Source organism: Pygocentrus nattereri, chromosome 5 (genome assembly GCF_015220715.1).
Source record: "Pygocentrus nattereri isolate fPygNat1 chromosome 5, fPygNat1.pri, whole genome shotgun sequence".
Lineage (NCBI taxonomy): Eukaryota > Metazoa > Chordata > Actinopteri > Characiformes > Serrasalmidae > Pygocentrus > Pygocentrus nattereri.
The window spans coordinates 26301274-26319809 of NC_051215.1; the positions used below are offsets into that span (position 1 = coordinate 26301274).

Consider the following 18536-nt stretch of genomic DNA (forward strand, 5'->3'; position numbering starts at 1 on the left):
TCATCAGCAAGCTTTCTAAAACCCAACACTTTTGTGTTCCCATCTATCGATGGAGAAGAACTAGAAGAAAGAAAATACAAAGAAACGACTGCTGAGATGGTCACCAAGGTTACAGCCAGCAACACAGTCCACCTCCACCACCACTTCCATCCCACTGAACCTCCAAAAGCTTTTTTTGTGGTCAGAATCCTTGTTCTGTTCTTTCGATTGAACTTCTTTCACACTTTCTCTGCCCTGTTCTGCAGTTTTGTCGTCTGTAGCTTCTTCCACCTCTTTCTGTTCCCCCTCTTTTAATACTCCTGTTACATATTCTTTGCGTTCTTCTCCTCAAATTCTGTGGGAGTGAACAGGATGGGTCTGATTGAAAACTGGTCACACTGGGGTGGCTGGTAGGCTTATTGTGAGGTCTGGTCTCTTGACCTTATCCTCTTGTATTCCTCTCAGAGTCCAGCAGTATAGAGCTGATTCATGGTGGACATGGCCAGGCAGATAGACGATGCTGTCGCCCAACTCTCTGCTATCCCTCACTGACCTCTTCTTTATGTTGTTTAGCGGCAAGATAACTGTATGGCCACTTTTCCATTCTTTTATGCATTGCTGTGGCAACTGAGCTGATAAATGCCACTTCCTTCTAATGTCCTTTGTGAGAGACCACAAAGCCCAGACTTCCTAAACAGGCTGGCCCTGTAAAATTTGGGAACATGGGCAGTGAGGGGCTGCCAGCCGGGCATCTGGCCTTTTTTTCTCAGGAGAACAAAGCAGAGACTGATGAAGTCTCTGTGCTTTCTCAATGGGACAATATACTGCAACCTTCTAAATCAAGTCAAATCAAATCACGTTTATTGTCACATCACATTTATACATGTGGAAAGTGAGTGAAAAACTTAGGTGCATAGCCCCCTTATAGAATTTAAATACAAAATATATATATTAATATCCAAGAAGAAAAAGAAATTATATATATATATATATATATATATATATATACACACACACACACACACACACACACACACACACACCAACTCTGAATATACACATATATGCAATATACACTAGTATTGCACTATTCCAATGTACATTTGTACAGTAATAAGTTATGAAATAAAACTATGAAATGTGCTGTTGTTCACATTCCATGTGCAGGTAGTTTGAGGTAGGTAATAAATGAGAGGCAGGTACACAGGGGATAGGATACTGATATAGGAATCTTCCAGATTGTACAGGATGTGGATAGACGATGTACAAGGTGTCAGTCTATATGTCTAAGTACAGATTTTCTAGATTGAAGGTGCAGTGAGATCAGAGTGAGCCTGATGAGATGTGGATGAGGTGGAGATGATGTTATATGTGTTAATATATGTTCATGTAGAAAATCATCTAACGTGAAATCTAACTGGAATGCCCAAACCTCCTTTGGACCCTTGAACCCCAGCATTATTATACAGTTTTTATTCTTAAGAGTAATATTCAGTAACTACTAACAAAACTACTGCGTAAGTTATATGGAGTGACAAACCGTAGTGTAGGCCCACAAACAGACTCACATTGTTTTTAAAATGTAATATTTTGTGTGTATTTAATCACAGTCAGACCACTGAGCTGGGAAACCTTGTTCAATCAACGCTGTATTCAGAGGTATGGTGGTCTATTATTATATGTCCTGTGTGGGATTAGACTAATCAATCATCCAGTGAATAAATTCATACCAAGAATTAATGACAACACTCACTCAGGCAGAGATGGTCACCTTGGAAACCTTGGTAGGGATTCCAACTGTTTCTTGAATAGCTTCAAAACTGTTTTGTGTGGTCTGGTGCCCCCATAGTCTGTTAAATGGGAAACTATTACTGGAACTGGCGAGTGGGAGGTATTCAGAAACCTGCGCTCACAAAGGATGCTGGCAAAAGGAAACTGGAATGAAGCCTGGACTAAGTAAAGAAGTTACTACGAGTGCTCCCTTCCAAGAGTTACGAAAGAAAGATAGAACACAGTGAAATTTCTAGAAATCGTAGAAGTTATATTTGAGACGTTTTACATTCTAAGTAAACTTTTGTGTATTTATTATGAGCAGTACACATTTGAATGTTTCTATACTTTGAAACATATTATTTACGAACAACTCATGACACCTTAAGTGTACTTACAAAATGATTAGAGGAGAGGCCAAACACAACCTTTACTTTTAATGCAAGTCAATGTGAAGAGATTTTATTCTGAGCACTTTTGGAGCATTTCTTATATCATGAAATATTCACACAATGTAAAGAGCAACTGTTGCTCCCTTTCAGTTTATTTTCATCATTACTAGGATTTGGTTTCCTATTGCCGTCCAAAGAAAACCAAGTATCTCCAAAATGGTAACTTTACAGGAGAGAGCCAACAAAACCATTCTTAACTTTAGTGACACTTTATTTTGAGTGGTCCTTTTTAGGTGAAACAAACAGTCAATGGACTCTTAGTGACATGTCAAAAATGTATGAGTGTTAGGATTAGGTTCTGGGTTGAGGATAAGGTTAGGGTTAGTATTAGGGCCAGTGTGAGGGCTAGGATTAGGTTTTGTGTTGAGGTTATGGTTAGGCTTAGGATTAGGGCCTGGCTGAGGGTTAGAGTTAGTTTTCCGGTTGAGTTTAAGGTTAGGTTTAGGATTAGGGCCCGGCTGAGGGTTGGAGTTAGGTTTTCGGTTGAGTTTAAGGTTAGGGTTAGGATTAGGGCCAGGGTGAGAGTTAGAGTTAGGTTTTGGGTTGAGTTTAAGGTTAGGATTATGGCCAGTGTGAGGGTTTTAATGGAAGTCAATGTAAAGAGATTTTATTCTAAGCAATTTTGGAGCATTTATATTGGTCCATTCATCATGAACTTTTCACACACTGTAAAAAGAGCTGAGCTCAAATTATGTAGAAAACAGTAAAAAGTATAAAAAAACAGAGATAGCTATTTTTTTTCTTGGTGAAAAGTAGTCTGGCAGTTGCAAGATGATGATCAACTGTGACAAGATAAGTGATGTTATGCGCCTACTAACTGACAACTGTAATTCAGAGGCTCCTTTGAATTTGGGTTTGTTCATTTTGAAATGAGGTCTGGAACTAAAAATGGAAAGAAAAGGCATGATTTATTTTCCTGGCATCACTGTTGCTTTGTGGGGCTGAAAAGTCGATGTGAATTATGTCAGCATTTTGGATCCAAATATTATTCATTTAAAAATCCTAAAGCTTCAGGGTCATTATTGGCTTAAATCACCCAGCTCTCGTCTGCTCATGTATCAGATCATCATCAATACGTCTTCCTGTGCAAATGCTTTCAAAGCAGGTGGATTTCCAAGAATCAGCTGGCTGTCTTCTTCTAACCCTCATGTTGTGTCCTGTTGTGTCCTGTTGTCATAGCATAATTGCAGGTTTGCATTCCAAGTGAGCAAACTAGCCTCTCAATCTGTTGCATATGAACCTGTGCAACTGGTATGATCAGAAGATGACCATCACTGCCCGCACTGACCCCAAGGGCAGCTCCTGATGTGCTGCATAGAGATTGTTGTGCAACACTGTGAGCAGCATTACATAAGAACAAGAGTGCTCTACACTGTCTTGGTGAATGGGGGTGTTATTGTGTCCTCAGCAGTCTCGTATTGATGCGCTGGTGAACAACAGCTTTGTGAAATTGTTTTCTGGGAATTAACGCGCAGAAGAAGGCCAGAACAGTTTGAGGTTGCACGTCAGAACACTTTCCATCTCAGGCTTTCCTATAAAGGTTTTGCAAGGGGAAATAGACCCTTCTTGACATCTGTGAGAACACAATGTGTAGGCAATTTGGGTGTGATTACTGGCCTGTTCAGGACAAAACAAAGCGATTACTGACTAATGGATTATGGTCTGAGGCTGAAAGACAGATGCATCTTGTTATTTAACAGGCTTATGTGTTTTTTTTTTCCTTCCTCAAAAGACTGCCCGCGTGGTCAGAACTGTGATGCAATTGAAGAAGCTGCAGGCTAGAAAAGACAAGGAGGCTGTTCTACACTCCAGCCCGGATGCTGATTCTGACGAAGCGGCTGAAGCCAAACAGAAAGTTCTGCAGGATCAGGTACCAGTAAGGAATCACACCATTTCAGCAATCAAACATCATCCAGTGTAAATCCCTCATATTTGTCCCATTAAACAAAATCAGTCTATTCAACTCCTTGAGACCAGAAGTGGATCCAAAACGCACTTCGTCATATTCTTCATAACTTTCATATTTCTTAAGCTACATTCAAAAGGTGGGTGTCATATTAAGCTGTAACTGTGTCCTCTTTCCAGTCAAATAGATGGTGATGTAATTTTAAACCCTTATAATAAAAATACTGAACTTTTTTTCTACTGAAAGTCGACCCATTTTCCACAAATTTGGGCTATAAACTATAAACAGATGGCGTCTCTTCAGTGATCCGCTTTGTAAAAATTACTTTTATAAAATAATACAAAGAGCGTCTAAGATTTTTGGCTTTCAGCAGTAAATTGTAAGCATATAGCAATATGTGTGATCATAAAACACATGTTCTGTTCATTTCAGGGGAGCTGTTACAAAAAATAATAATCAAATAAGAATTACATTTATTTCATGCAGCTACTGAATAATTTGCCTCACAATTTAAATTTAGATGGACAAACCAAAATGTACCCTGGAGAATAAGAGGTTAAAAAACTTTATTGTCCTAATTAGGGAAAAATGAATTACAAATAAGTCTAATTAAAATCATGCTAAATATAATAGGCAGTATTAGAAATACACATTTAAATAGTTGCATATTTGATCACAGTTATTTTATGATTTTTGCTAGTTGGTTTTGGGAAAAATTTGCCTATAGAGCTCTGGCATTTTCAAAACTTTGTTGTACTTTCTCTCCAGTTATGTGTCATTGTTATTATGGTACATTTTAAAGAGGAATTCCACTGATTTTAAAAAAAATTCTGTGTATATAAATTGGTAAATGTAAATAAAGTCAGAATGATTTGATGTCAAACAGTTTACACTTTGCTGTTAGAAAGTTTTGTGCAGGTACGTTTTTGTTCATCTAGGTACAAACAATGTAAATGTTCACCTCAAAGGTACTACAGTGGATTTAAAGTCCAAAAAACAGGATCAAAACATAAAATAAAATTTTTAAGATAACAGTATAACGGCCTGAAATCCAGTCAGCTGCTTATCGCTGTATTGTTTATGCAGTAAATATACATAAATTGTTGTTTTTTTACAGGCCCTCTATAATTTGATCTATATAATCTAAATCTGTTGTTTTCATGATCCCTGCATTCAAGTACTGAATGTGACCATAGTTTAGAAAAGTGCATCGTGACATGAATCATCATGATAATGATAAAATACCATCACATTGCCCAGCCCTGCCTGTACCTTTGCTGAATCTGACACCAAGTTAATTATCTTGTGTCCTAAACTTCTGAGCCTTTGCATTGTTTAGGTGGGGTTGAATTGCAGCATAATTATAACCCTGATAACCAGAGTGACATTGATGGATCAACAAACTAACACCAGAACAAAGATCTGCAGTAACACTAACACTTCAGAGAATGTCAGGTACAGCGCTGGTTAGAACAGTTTAGAACAGATTAACACAGATAGCAAAACGAGGGCCTTTAAAAAAAAAAAGTATCACTTAATTAACTTAATTATGCAAACCTTTTTTGGGAAAAACAGCATGTAGTGGGAAGCTTTCTCTTATGTGTTGTAACATCAGCTCTTCATACTTAATTAATTGATTGTACTGAGGTTTAATTTAATATTAGAGTCAATATTTCCAAGCTTAACCTTAGGAACCAAAAAAACATCCCTTTAATGTATTACTCTAACTGATATTAAATTATAGTATTGTGTTACTTAAGGCCCTTATATGGGCTCACATTTTTTAGTTTCATAATAGTTGATGAATAATTGTTTCAAAACAATGATGTTTTATTCATACTTAATCATTATTTTCATGTGTTATGATTTAAACATTAGTAGGCCTCATTTTCAGAGTTAGATCACTAAAACTAAAAAATATAATTTTTAAAAAAACTAGTCGGAGTTAAAATTAGTTGAGTTTCATTTAATAATTGAAACATGCACTATGTACACTATACAGACATAAAATCAGTTCAGTCATTAGTCTCTAATGTAAGAGTTCATCATTTTCCATCCCAAACTGGTGCTTCAGTTGAACTCTCAGATTATGTCTTCGCTGTATTTTCTTACACTGTAGCGCCATCTAGAGACGTACCACAGGATTCACCGCCTGAGGGACAGACTGTCCCACCATTACGCTGTCTTACTGAGAGAGAAGGTCCAAAGACAACGACTGGAGATTAAACTGCATGATTCAGACACTTTGAAAAACAGAGCAAAGTGCAGTGAACAGGTATCTCCATCTATACACCAGTTCAGGTTTGTTATATTGTATTTTCTACACCATACAGTACGAGCCCCAGTCTTTCAAAATCCAGTTTTTTGCAGACTACATGGATAGTGGACTGCACCTATTTCTTTGGCTACACTAGGTTCTGAGAATCTAACATTACTGACTAAGTGCACTGAGGCCCAAATCCCGGAGAAACAGCCCCAGCCCATTATCCCTTCTCTACCAAACTTTACTGTAGGTACTATGCATTCCAGTAGGTAGTGGTCTCCTGGCAACTGCCAAACCCAAATTCATCCATCAGACTGTCAGTGAAGTGCGATTCATCACTCCACAGAACATGTAAATACACAATGCTGATTATTTTGGTGTTTCTACTGCTTGGACACATCTGATCCAGCTTTTCAGCTAATTAACAGAAGCTGAGGTGGAGGTCTTAGAGCAGGGATGTGCAGGGCAGGAGGGCTTGGGAATTGGCAACACCGCAATAAAAAATTATTCCCATCCTCAGAGCATTTACAGGGCCTCACCAGCAGGTGGCAGCAAATGAAGACGTTTCAACCACTGCTTTCTGACTTTGCTAACTGTGCTCATAAAGAGAACTGTTAAGAAACTGCTCATTGTGATTGACAAATACAAGCCCTGAGACTGACATAACATGCACTGAAACGAGTTTACTATATTTTATAGTTTTATTTAAAGTGGTTGATGCTGACTGTGGGCAGTCAAGTGCCATAGAAGGCTTATTTTTGCTTTCCTGATGAACTTTTCAGTGGCTGCTTCTTTTTTCATTTTCTGCGTGATTCAATATTTAAGTTATAAATAAAGTCATTCAGAGTGGCTTGAGGTAAAATACTCAATTCTAGAGAACATTTCCAAAAAATTCTCTAAATTGTTCACAGTGGTTGTCTTAGGAACCAGATGTCTGATAAATGTTATACCTCTAAAATCTACCTCACAGAGAGTTATTACACTAAATAGCTACAAATACACTACCTAATGCCAGATCTATTGTTCACAGTTGTGTAAAGATAATATTTTAGCTTACAACGAGTTTTGAAATATGCCAGTAGTGGATAAATACATGTGAGCTATATAAAGAAAACTTTTTTTTTTCAATTTGACCACTATTTAACCATTATCAACATCACATATAAGAACTCAGACATGTGTAGGTTCACCAGTGGTTTTGGATATTAAATGAAGTGAATAGAACTGTGTTGCAGATGTTGCAACCTCTGGTTCCTCTCACCACCGCTGTAAAGAACATTTGATTGGTGAGTTATTCATTTCACATCAAATGACTCTGAATGACTTTGTTTATATGTCAGCGGATGAAATATGTAAAAATCTTGAAAAATTTTTGAGGTTCCATTAAATTATACATTTTTTGAACAAAGGGAGTGTGACAAAATGCAAGTAAATCGCTGCTGTCAGAACAAAATCTCATAACTCTAAAATGCTAACTTTACAGGAGAAGGAAAAACCTTAATTACTTTTAATACAAGTCAATGGCCCCAGATTTTTTTTCATGTCACTTTGTGCTATTTCTTTTGTTGCATTCATCATGAAATTCACACACAATGTAATAATTTTCCAATTATGTCAAAACTGAAAAATATTTGTTTTTAAGAGTCAAAATAAATAAAAACATCATTAAATGGTGAAGTCTTACAACTTAAGCTACATCGTTTAGCATCAACCTTTGAGAGTGCAGGCCTCAAACTGCCTCAAAGACTTCCTTCTTTACCCTTGCTTTATCCTTAGATCTTTCAGTTTATCCAGGACAGTTGTATATGGTAATGAAATCTTCAATGATTTGACGCCTTTCCCCCTCTGAGTCTGTGCCTCAATACACAACTGGGAGAATCAAAGCCTTTCGCCCATCTATAGCCCCCCACTTCACTCAGCACACAAATACACACACACACACACCAGTCTAGCTACAAAACAAAGTATCCCCATCAGCCATCATTTCTACAGATTCATTTCCTTTCAAACACCTTCGCTCAGGATGTGTTGAGAAATTCAAAGCTTTGAATCTTATCTGTTCCATTTATGTCTTATTTCACTACTTTTTTAATGTTAAAAATCCCAACTGGACTTTATATTGTGTAAAAAAGTCATGATAAATGGATTAATAGAAGTGCTGGATTTAATATTAGCTTCCATTAGATGTTTGTTTTTTCCTTCTTCTGTAAAGTTGTCTTTCTGAAGGTATGAGGTTTTGTCCCGACAGCAATGATATGAAGAATAAATAATGATCCTGTGAAGTCACTCACATCCATGAGTGGAGTGAGTTGTAAGTGTAAAAGAACTGAAAGCATTAAGTGGCAATTATTAAACTGTCAAAATGTGTTCATTGTCCAGTATAAAGCAACTCTTCTGTACCACGTTGGATTTTATGCTGTATTTTATTTTCACTACGTAGCCTGTGCGAGTTAAAGCTGCTGCATCGTAGCCTACTGGGAAAAAAAAACAACAATGTATGTATACCTACGTACAGCTTTGAAGTGCAGGTCTGATGCTGTTTAAGCCGAGAAGATTGAGGAAGCCCCTCATTTTAATATGGGGGCTGGGGCTGTTGGTGCAGACTTGTGATTGACTTTGATTTTGGCCGTCTGGGCCGAGGACAATGAGGGTGAGAGAGGGAGAGTGGTGGGGCATTTAAGGTAAGGAGTCGGGGGTTGGCAGCTTTAGACAGATCCTGTCTTATCAATCTCCTCCTATAAAAGCTGGTCTCCTTCAGTGGGCTGTAATTGTCTCCCCTAATGACCCGCACTGGAGAGGAGGACAAAGGCAGCACTATAAAGGACTTTATGAGCCTGCCGGTAGGAAACCTTTGGTGAAAAACAGAAGAAGAAAAAACTACTGAGCAAATGAAACTGCCCCGTTGTTTCCTCGGCCCAGGCCAAAAAAGCCCCCCAATCGAGTCTCCACGACGGGGCAGGACTAAAGCAGGCAGAGCCAAGGCCACCTGCTGAGGCCTAATTGGTCCCTGCTGCAGTTAATGGCTTCCTGTGGCTGCGTGTTTACTTCTCATTTGCTTTGGGTGCTGGGTTTCCCAGCCCTGCTGCAGGATGAGGCTCCTCCAGAAGCCTCCGTGTTCTCACCTCTTGTATCTCTTTTGATGCCCTCTTCAGTTCTCTTTCTTCTCTTCCAGAGAGCTCGAAAGCTGACCATCCAGAAGCTCGCTGGCTCAGGCCTTGAGCATGACAACGCTTACCTGAGGGCTCTACCTAAAACACGCTATTACCTGGTGAATCTCCCATATTGCATGTCTTAAAGGGCCCATATGCTACATTTGTGCACTTATGGGGTGCAATTATTACATTTATGTGGTTCTAGATACCACACGCTTAGAACACATCCTTCCTTAGAAAAAAACAGTCACTGTGCCTTTAAGACCAAAATATTGCTGCTGTTAAAACAAAATCTTGTATCTCCATTTTTGGAGTTTTTACAACATGCTACAATTTCATGATGAATGGACCGATAGAAAAGTTCCAAAATTACTTGGGAAAAAAAAAGCTCCATTAATTTAAATTCAAAGTGATAAATGTTTTTTCCTTCTTCTGTAAAGTTACCATTTCTGAGATACAAGGTTTTGTATCCGATATGTAAATAATCTCTATTCTGATTGGCCACACTGTATTGCGCTTCATTCAAAAAAGAGTTTGGCCTGAAACAATCCTTATAACTTCAGGAGTGGGCATGAATGAATGAAGCTGAACTTCTGTAGGCTGAATAGGCTGATATGTGTAATTACATTTGTTTTTGTGACATCACAAAAACAGTTTATCAAAAGCAGACTGGTCTTTAGCTTGGTTTCCATGCAGTTGTATGCAAAAGTCAATTGCACGTGTTGTTGATTTTCTAAGTGATAATAAGTTTCTCTACAAAAACCACACTTTTTACACAATTATAGGTGGGGGGGGTTGTGCAAAAGTTATGGCACAATATAGTATATGTTTTATTTTTATCCAATATGTTAAACTCAAATAATTTGAAATAAGTAAAAACAGTGTGCTCAAATTAGCAGAAAAATGTAAATGCCAGGTTTGTTCTCTATAGAAGATAAACTTATTTTCACCTAGAAAATCAGCAAAACGTTTCATTTAAACAGGGGTGCTTAAACGTTTGCAAACGAGTGCACATAGACTGTATGGACTGGGTATATATTGAATCATTAACAGTATTTATAGACTATAGCAAACTTTTTTAAAAAGTGAGAAAAATCAGTTTTCCATGATTTGGGCTCTTCAATGTAACACATAATCTCTCTTCAATGGCCCCTAGTGAAGAGTGTTTGAAGCATATGAAGCATGTACAGCTCTTCTGAGCTCTTTCCCTCATTGTCACTGTCATTGTCATGTGGTGACCATCCACTGGGAGATCCTGGAGCTTCAGAGGCTTCTGAGCCAGCGAGGATGTCTGAAGGGTCCCAAGGAGCAGGAGGTGTTCAGGTCCTGGGTGGACCAACACAAAACAGCACAGCTGGAGAAACAACTGCAGCAGATGGGTGAGGAGAACCTGGAGAGTTGTTTCATCAGTTATACTGATCATTTATCAAACCTATAAGCTGGAAGTTTCGGGGCCACACTTCAGTTCCTCACTCTCAAGGCTACACACTGTTAGAAATAAAGGCACTACACAAGTTACAAATTGTGTAAATGTTCCCTCAAAGGTACAGCAGTGGTTTTAATTGTGTACCATCAATAAGTATTTCCAGAGGAAAACTACATATTTGTATCTTTTCATAACCAAATGTCTTAAAACAGAAGTCAGTACAGCTTAGAAAATATCATTTCAGTGGATTATGGTTCAGTTATGTTCCCTGACTAAAAGTACTGAGATGTACCCTTGAGGGTTCCACCCCAGTGAGTTTACTACCTTTATTTCTGAGAGTGCACAACTTATATGCTGTTGTAAGCAAAAGTTTGGACACCCCTTGTCAGTGCAATGTTGTTTTCCAAGTGTAAATAAGTGAACACATCCTCTACAGAGAACACACTTCTGCACACTTTAATACGTTTACTATTTATTTACTGAATTTAACGTTTTGAAGAAAATAAAACAAAAACTAAAATAAATAAATAAAGTTATGTCTATCTTTTTTCCCCATTTTTAAACACAAACAAGTAGAAACGTGCACTAAAATTTGCTGGAAAATGCTATTTTTAAGTTTTTTCCCCTGCAGATGATGGGTTCAATTATTTTGTTTTGTAAATTCATCCAAACATATTGGAGATATTTAAACAATTTTTATGACTTTTTATATAAATAATATCTAAAGAATAGTAATAAATTATAAGATTCAAACAATAAGATAAAATCATTTGAGGTTAGTAATCCAGTAATTTGTCAAGAAAAGTAGATGTTTTCAATGATAAGTAAGTGTATTTGAAATGACTGAGAACCAATATATTCATATAAGTAACCAATATAAGTCATTTATTAATAAAGATAGAGTTCAGTATTAACTATGAAAGAGAATGCCAGCAATAGCTTAATTAAAATACTGGTCCTGAAAGTGTCTGAAAAAGCTGAGGTGTAGAGTAGAAAACTGTACAAAAGGGTTAAATCTTAAATCATATTCATTGTACCATAAAACAACATTTTTGGGGGACATCAGGCCTAGAAAATCACAAGATATCAAACTGAGTTTGCTTCTCAGGATTTTATCAGAGCTATTTAGTCTTTGAGGAGAAGACCAGTCTCTGAGAGAGAGTCTCATAATGACTGAGTGTAAGTGTCCACATTCAACTGCAGTTGTGTCGCTCATTTCATGTTGTCAGCACTTTGCAGCAAGTCTGCTCCAGAAATGAAGTTGGAGGACTTACTAAAGATGAAGCAAGAAGTTCTGCCAAAGATACAGATCTCAACGGATGAAAACCACCAGGAGGAACAGGAGCATGTGAGGATCTAGTCATACTTCATTTTTATTCATAAAAAGGTACTTCCTTGACTAATGATTCTACACAAAGTAGAGACCACCCTTAATTTGTTTAATTACCACTCAAAACGGTCATTAGGTCCACGTTGCTCTCTTTTCAGGAGGTTTTCAGAGGAGATTACATATAAAATAATCCACTTGCTTAATGAAGGAGAAAGTAAAGGAAAATAAGTGAAAAAGTAAAAGTTTCCAAAACTGATTAAAAGACTGAAAAGTTCAAAAACTGATTAAAAGCTATAGAGAAAATGAGACTCCTAACAACCACCTGGAAGACCCTGTAGACACCAAAACTGCCCCATCAGAGAAAAAGCCCATAAAGCCTTCATCTTTGAGAGAGAGGAGAAAATCAAGCTGCTTCAGATCTGAAAACATCCACAGGTGTTTCTGTCCATCCTTCCACTGTGAGAAGACGACTCAGCGCTGTGGGTCTGAAAGGATGTGTAGCGGATAAAGAAGAACCTCAATGAGAAAAGGAGATGGACACATCAAACAAAGAAGCTGAACAATGGACTGACCACCCCAGAGTCCAGACCTCAACACCACACAATGTGTTTGGGATTATTTGGATTGTAAGAAGCAGAACATGCAAAACCAACTTCTAAGACTGAACTTTGGAGGTGTGAAAAAATGTCCCTTGTATCTTTATTTAAAAAGCTAAAGCAGGCTTGCCATAAAAGAATGGAAGCCTTAATAAAGGTGAAATGTGGACACACTAAATACTAAAAATTGATATTGAAGAGCGTTCTTAAAGGGAAAGTCCATCAATATTTCCAAAGCTCCATATAATTGAATGGTTAAGACGTAAACAAAGTCATTGAGAGTGGTTTGGTGTGAAATGCTCAGTTCTAGAGAAACGTACTGGATCAGAATTGTTCACAGTGGTGGTGATAGGAACCAGACGTCCACCTATAAAAGCTTTCTCACAGAAAGCTGTCACTTGAAATGTTTATTAATTTACTAACTGTCTGATACCTGACACATTGTGTTATGGTAGTCTTGTGATAAAGTTTTGGCCTAAATGTCTTGTTTATCCATTTATTTAAATCCCTTAATGGCGGAGCGGTACATGCAAGGCAAGGCAAAATTGACATTTTTCAGATTTATTACTATTTTATGATCATCAACATTGTATATAAAACGCGTGTACGCTCACTGGTGGTTTTGGATAGTAAATAAATGGGTTATTTTTGTCCCTGGTTCCTATCACCACCACTGTAAAGAAACCAGAGTCATCAAATCACTCTTAATGATCTCAACAACTAAATGACTTGGGGAACTGACAAAATTGCTGTTTAAATGACCAGAAATCAATAATTGAAGGGTGGTCTCTGAGTTTCTCACATTTTAAGTTAAATGTATATACCGTACGTACACAGTACTGTGCATATTACACACATGTGGCTGTTGTATAGGGATGCAGTCCGCTTTCTAAATCAGTGAAATGGATTAGGTCTTATCCCTGATGACTGTGATGAGAGAAAAACCAACAGAAAAGATTTTGAACTCAGTTCTGTTTCCTCTGCCCTGGCTCTGCCCTGTTGGCCATGCACAAACACACCTTCTGCTGGAAGCTTGTTTAGCCTCAGCCCCATGGGAAGAGATGGTCGAGTGCTCACGCAACAGTGAGATGACCAAACAGAACCCCCCCACCCCCACCGCCCCCCAAAAGCACACACACACAACTCTCCCTCTGTTCACCACAGCACGGACAAACATCACCCAGGGGTGAATGTCTAATTCATTTCACATACAAAAGAGACAGACCAATTTGGCCTGGGATGTCACATCATGCCAGTGTAGGTCTGTTTAGAAACTCCTCCACCGAGTTGACAGCTCCCTTTCCAAAAGGCTACCTTAAAAGCCTTAACAAAGGCTACCTTAATATACCTTTAGAGTGCAGCTGGCTTAAACAGCCCATGTCGTTCTGCTATTTTTTCAAGACCGATGTATGTAAATGGGCTCTCTTCTCTTTGGCTGCCCTGTATTGTGCCTCAATCAAAAAGCAGTCTGAAATACTCTTTATAACTTCTTTGTGAGTGGGCAAAGCTAAATTGCTGCTGGCTGAACAGGCACATATATGTAAATGTGTTTTTTCCCTGACATCACAAAAGCGATGAATTCAAAATGAGCTATTGTGGCAGCTTAGTTTCCATTGGACTGTATGGACTGGAGAGTGAACAGTGTGTTTTGAAACTTTAATAATGTTTTCATCAAACTCTTTTATTCACAAAACGTCAGCGTATTTGTTTTTACTTGAGAAAGGGAGGGTTGGGGGGTTACACACACACACACACACACACACACACACACACACACACACACATATATATATATATATATATATATATATATATATATATATACATACATTACACTACACTACACTACATTACAGTATGCACATTATATTGCAATGCATGCTGGGGATTGCAGTGCAGCACATTTTGTAACAGGCTAATATAATAATTTCATCAGCTGGATAGGATTGTGCTCTGGCCCTCAGGCCTTATGTAGGCTTTAAAAGACTAGTTGAACAGATGTAGAGAAATGGCTTGAGGTGCACTGTTATACATTATTAGCAGTGTATACAGAGTCAAAAGCACATAACACTGCTGTCAAATCAAACCTCATATTTCCAAAAAAGTAACTGTACAAGAGAAGGAAGAAGCTAAGGTAAAAAAAACGGACAAGAATAGACACAGAAGGTTTTGTTCTGATAGCAATAACAAGCAAGTATGTCTGAGATTACCTAACAATTAAAAGCTTTTTAAAATTGTAATGATTAAGGCATACAGTGAAATAAACTTTAGACACCAAATGACTTGGATGTTTGGTTATGTTTGGGATAAGACAAGGATCCAATCTTATTCACAAAGGACAGGTGTGGCTGCAGGTGTTTTGTAGACTGAAACCATCTGATGATACAGGTGGAATCAAGTGGGCTCCTACTTCTTTGGAATGAAAACGTGGAGCCTGTCCGACCCTTTGTGGTTGAGGTTGGACACCACTGGGATAAATATGGGGAAAATATATAGAAACAAAATGCTGGTGTTGCAGTGAATGGCTGGCTTTACCTAATGAAACTTTAATTCAGCTCGTTTTCAGAGCATGTTGTGAGTTGACTGCAAACTCAATAAGCCATTTTCTGTTTGATTTTTTTGTCAATCAGTCGTTCAAAGTATGTTGGTCAAAGTGATCTCATGTTGCATTGTAGAAGTTTTGAGGTTCAATCAAGTTGCAAGACGCTTTCCATTGAGCAACTCAAGTGCAATTTAGTTTCATGAAGGTTTCAAGAAACTAAAGTTGCATGAAAGTTTCACTGTATGAAGGCAGACTATAAAAAAGCTAAGAAATAGCTTAAAGCAGGCTGTTAAGCTTCTTCTGGTGAGTCATTTTTGGAATGTCCTTGTTCCTTGCTCCTAATAGATCTAAGGAACAGGTTACAGACCCTGATATTATTGGATTTCAGATGGGCTTCTTTCCTCTAAATGTTCTGAAAGGTATAAGAAGACTTCCTCCTGCTTGCTTCTCTAAACTGTTTTGTGGCTTGTTGTCTACAGTAGCATATAGCTGTGAAGTGCACAGTCATTCTGGTGGCTGCCAAGCAATTAAAATGTGTTGACTAAATGTGCTCGTGATGTTAACCAGGGACTGTTAGCCTGCAACCCTTGAAGGCTCTGAATGCTTTGAGCGTTAGGATGATCAGTAGAGCTGACAACTCATCTGCCTGTACAGATTCTCACCACTGGGCCTTCCACACCATCCACCCCTCCTCTGTAGAACATTCCGCATTGCCGTGGTAAAAAAACAACGCTCCCAATGCCATGAGACCTGAGCAGCGGCAGCTGAGCTCAGAGGACAGGCATATCCGAGCTTCTATAAGTTATATATCTAAGAGTGAGCAGCTGTCCAATGTGTCTCTATTTATTCATTACGGTGTGTTTATTTTCCATGAAAGACACTGAGTCATGATGTCTCCTCAACCTGTTGAATTTCACACGTATTTATTTTCAGGACGGACGGGCAAATATGGCCGCTCCTAGCATCGGTCAGTCTGTTGCTGGGCTGAGTGGAAAAATAATAAGACTTAAATCATGTGATGTAGCCATACAAAACAAGCAGCAAAACAAATGACAAATACACTTGTGAAAAGCTGGTCAGTGAAGCTGTTTCAGTTACCCCCCCCACCCCCCCCCCACCTCCCCCCCCCCCCCCCCCCCCCCAATGTAAGTTGACAGTGTTGCTTCTGTATCTCAGTATATCTGTATCTTTGACCTCCTATGTGTGGATGGGCTTGATACAGGCCCGCTAGTTGCTACATGCTGATGTGAGTAAACCTTGTCCTGCTCCAACGCGCTCTGGAGGGCCAGTTTGCACCCAGCAGACAAAGTGTGTCCTCACCCGGGTGCGCAGTGTTATCGGGCGTGAGCCGGGCTGTGCCGAGGCTACTCTTGAGAAGTAGCACATCATTAGGAATATATTAACAGCCCAACGCTCACTCACAGCCTGCACACAGAGATCCAGATAGGAGGGCAGGACACTATCTGGGGAGGAAAGGTGGCCTCAATCATGAGGGAGCTGAAGTTGTGTGCAGAACTCTGGGCACCTCTGGTCAAACGACATGCTTAGTTGTTTTTTTAAGTGAAAGTAAGTTAAAACGTTCTCAACAGAGAACATGCGTCTGCATGATTTAATGCACAATTACTGTTTATTTACTGAACATAACATATTCTTTATCAAAAAAGCATAAGTGTTGCCTGTGCAAAGCTTATCACGTGATATTTTAGGTTTTATTTGTTCTCAATACGTTTAACTTAGCCAATGTTGAAGTTGATTCCCTGTAGAGGAACTTTTTTTTTAAAATTTTGCATAGGACTGTTCTTTGATAGCACACCACTGCAGTTTGATGTACTCATTGAGTATAACTGTATAATTACAAAATTTATCATGTAATTAATTTCTCTCACATTGTGTATCAACGGTTTCTAAAAAAAAACATAAAAATAATGTAAAGGTGTTTTTTCCCTTACGTTTCGGGCACAGGCCCTGCTGCCCTTACATTTGTCTTATATAGCCCTTGAATAAATAAAGTGGACAGTGTAGAACCATTTTGAAATAATTTGAAATTGTACAAAATAAAAATTTTAAATCCAAATATATTAAAGACGTACAAGTCAAAGTGTTTCATCATGGGTACTTTTAGTGAGATTTTTGTGTCCTCTGTGTTGTCCAGCAGTCTGCAGTCTCAGAGAGCGGAGGAGGAGCGCAGGCTGGCTCTCCTCATCTCCACGGCAAACAGAGTCAGGAACAGGACCACACTGAGCTAAAGTTTCCCAGCGTAAGTGTCAAAACCACATGAGCTGTGATGGTGCTGAGCGGGGGCGCAGACAGGCAAACACACCTGCAGGGGTCAACTGCGATCGCCCCTTCTCTCTCTCTTTCTCTCACTTTCTCTTTCTTTCTTTCTTTCTCTCTCTCTCTCTGTCTCTTTCTCTTCCTCCTTTTCTCTCTGTCTTGTTTTTCTCCCTCTTTTTCTCTCATACACCTACACACCTCAGCAGTGTTTTGTCATTTTCATCCTTTTCAGAATCACACGTCCTGATTCGCACTAGCAAGTGTGCCCCCACCTCCTTTCCCACAGTTTCTTTTTTTCTGTTATTTTATATACTGTGTACTGGTCATCTGGTCACCCTTTCACAATTTATGTCTCGTATTGAAGATAACAGATGTTCTACTGGGTCAGCTCAGGATTCCTGATCAATGAGTGTAGATTTTCTCTCGTTTTAGATTTTTGCAGTTTTTAACTTCTCAAGATTTTCTCAATTTTGTGTTACCAAGTTGTTTAGATATATCTATATAAATACACATATACACATTCACATACATAAATATGTCAATATACATAATATTATGTATAAATACATTAATAAATAAATATAGAATCTGTATAGATTTAGAACAATTTATTATCAAAAAACACTGATTTATTAATACAGTAAGTAGTGGCTTTAAATCTTGTGTGCTGTTGCTGTTACTCAGTGGTCCAGTGACCCACCACATTATTGTTTTTTAAATCAATACAGCCATAACAGTTTGTGTAAAAATACCAGATGTTCAAAATATCCCAAGGTTCTACTTTAGCAGCTGTAGCCAGTCAGCAGCCTGTCCATGTTGTCCACCCTCACACACACACACACACAT

The 18536-nt window shown here is 38.4% G+C and overlaps 1 protein-coding gene across 7 annotated transcripts in view; it reads left to right on the plus strand.

Annotated features, from left to right (window-relative positions):
• Positions 1 to 18536, plus strand: part of si:ch211-130h14.4 — a 29273-nt gene that overhangs the window by 3296 nt on the left and 7441 nt on the right. For 4 of the 7 annotated variants that reach the window (XM_037538917.1, XM_037538916.1, XM_037538918.1 and 1 more), the window contains 6 exons: positions 3934 to 4077; positions 6227 to 6382; positions 9543 to 9638; positions 10775 to 10901; positions 12178 to 12296; positions 17569 to 17673. In XM_037538917.1, coding sequence (XP_037394814.1) covers positions 3934 to 4077; positions 6227 to 6382; positions 9543 to 9638; positions 10775 to 10901; positions 12178 to 12296; positions 17569 to 17673 — 747 coding nt within the window. The remainder of the gene's footprint in view (positions 1 to 3933; positions 4078 to 6226; positions 6383 to 9542; positions 9639 to 10774; positions 10902 to 12177; positions 12297 to 17568; positions 17674 to 18536) is intronic. The other 3 variants (XM_037538915.1, XM_017686672.2, XM_017686675.2) reach the window with 3 other exon arrangements.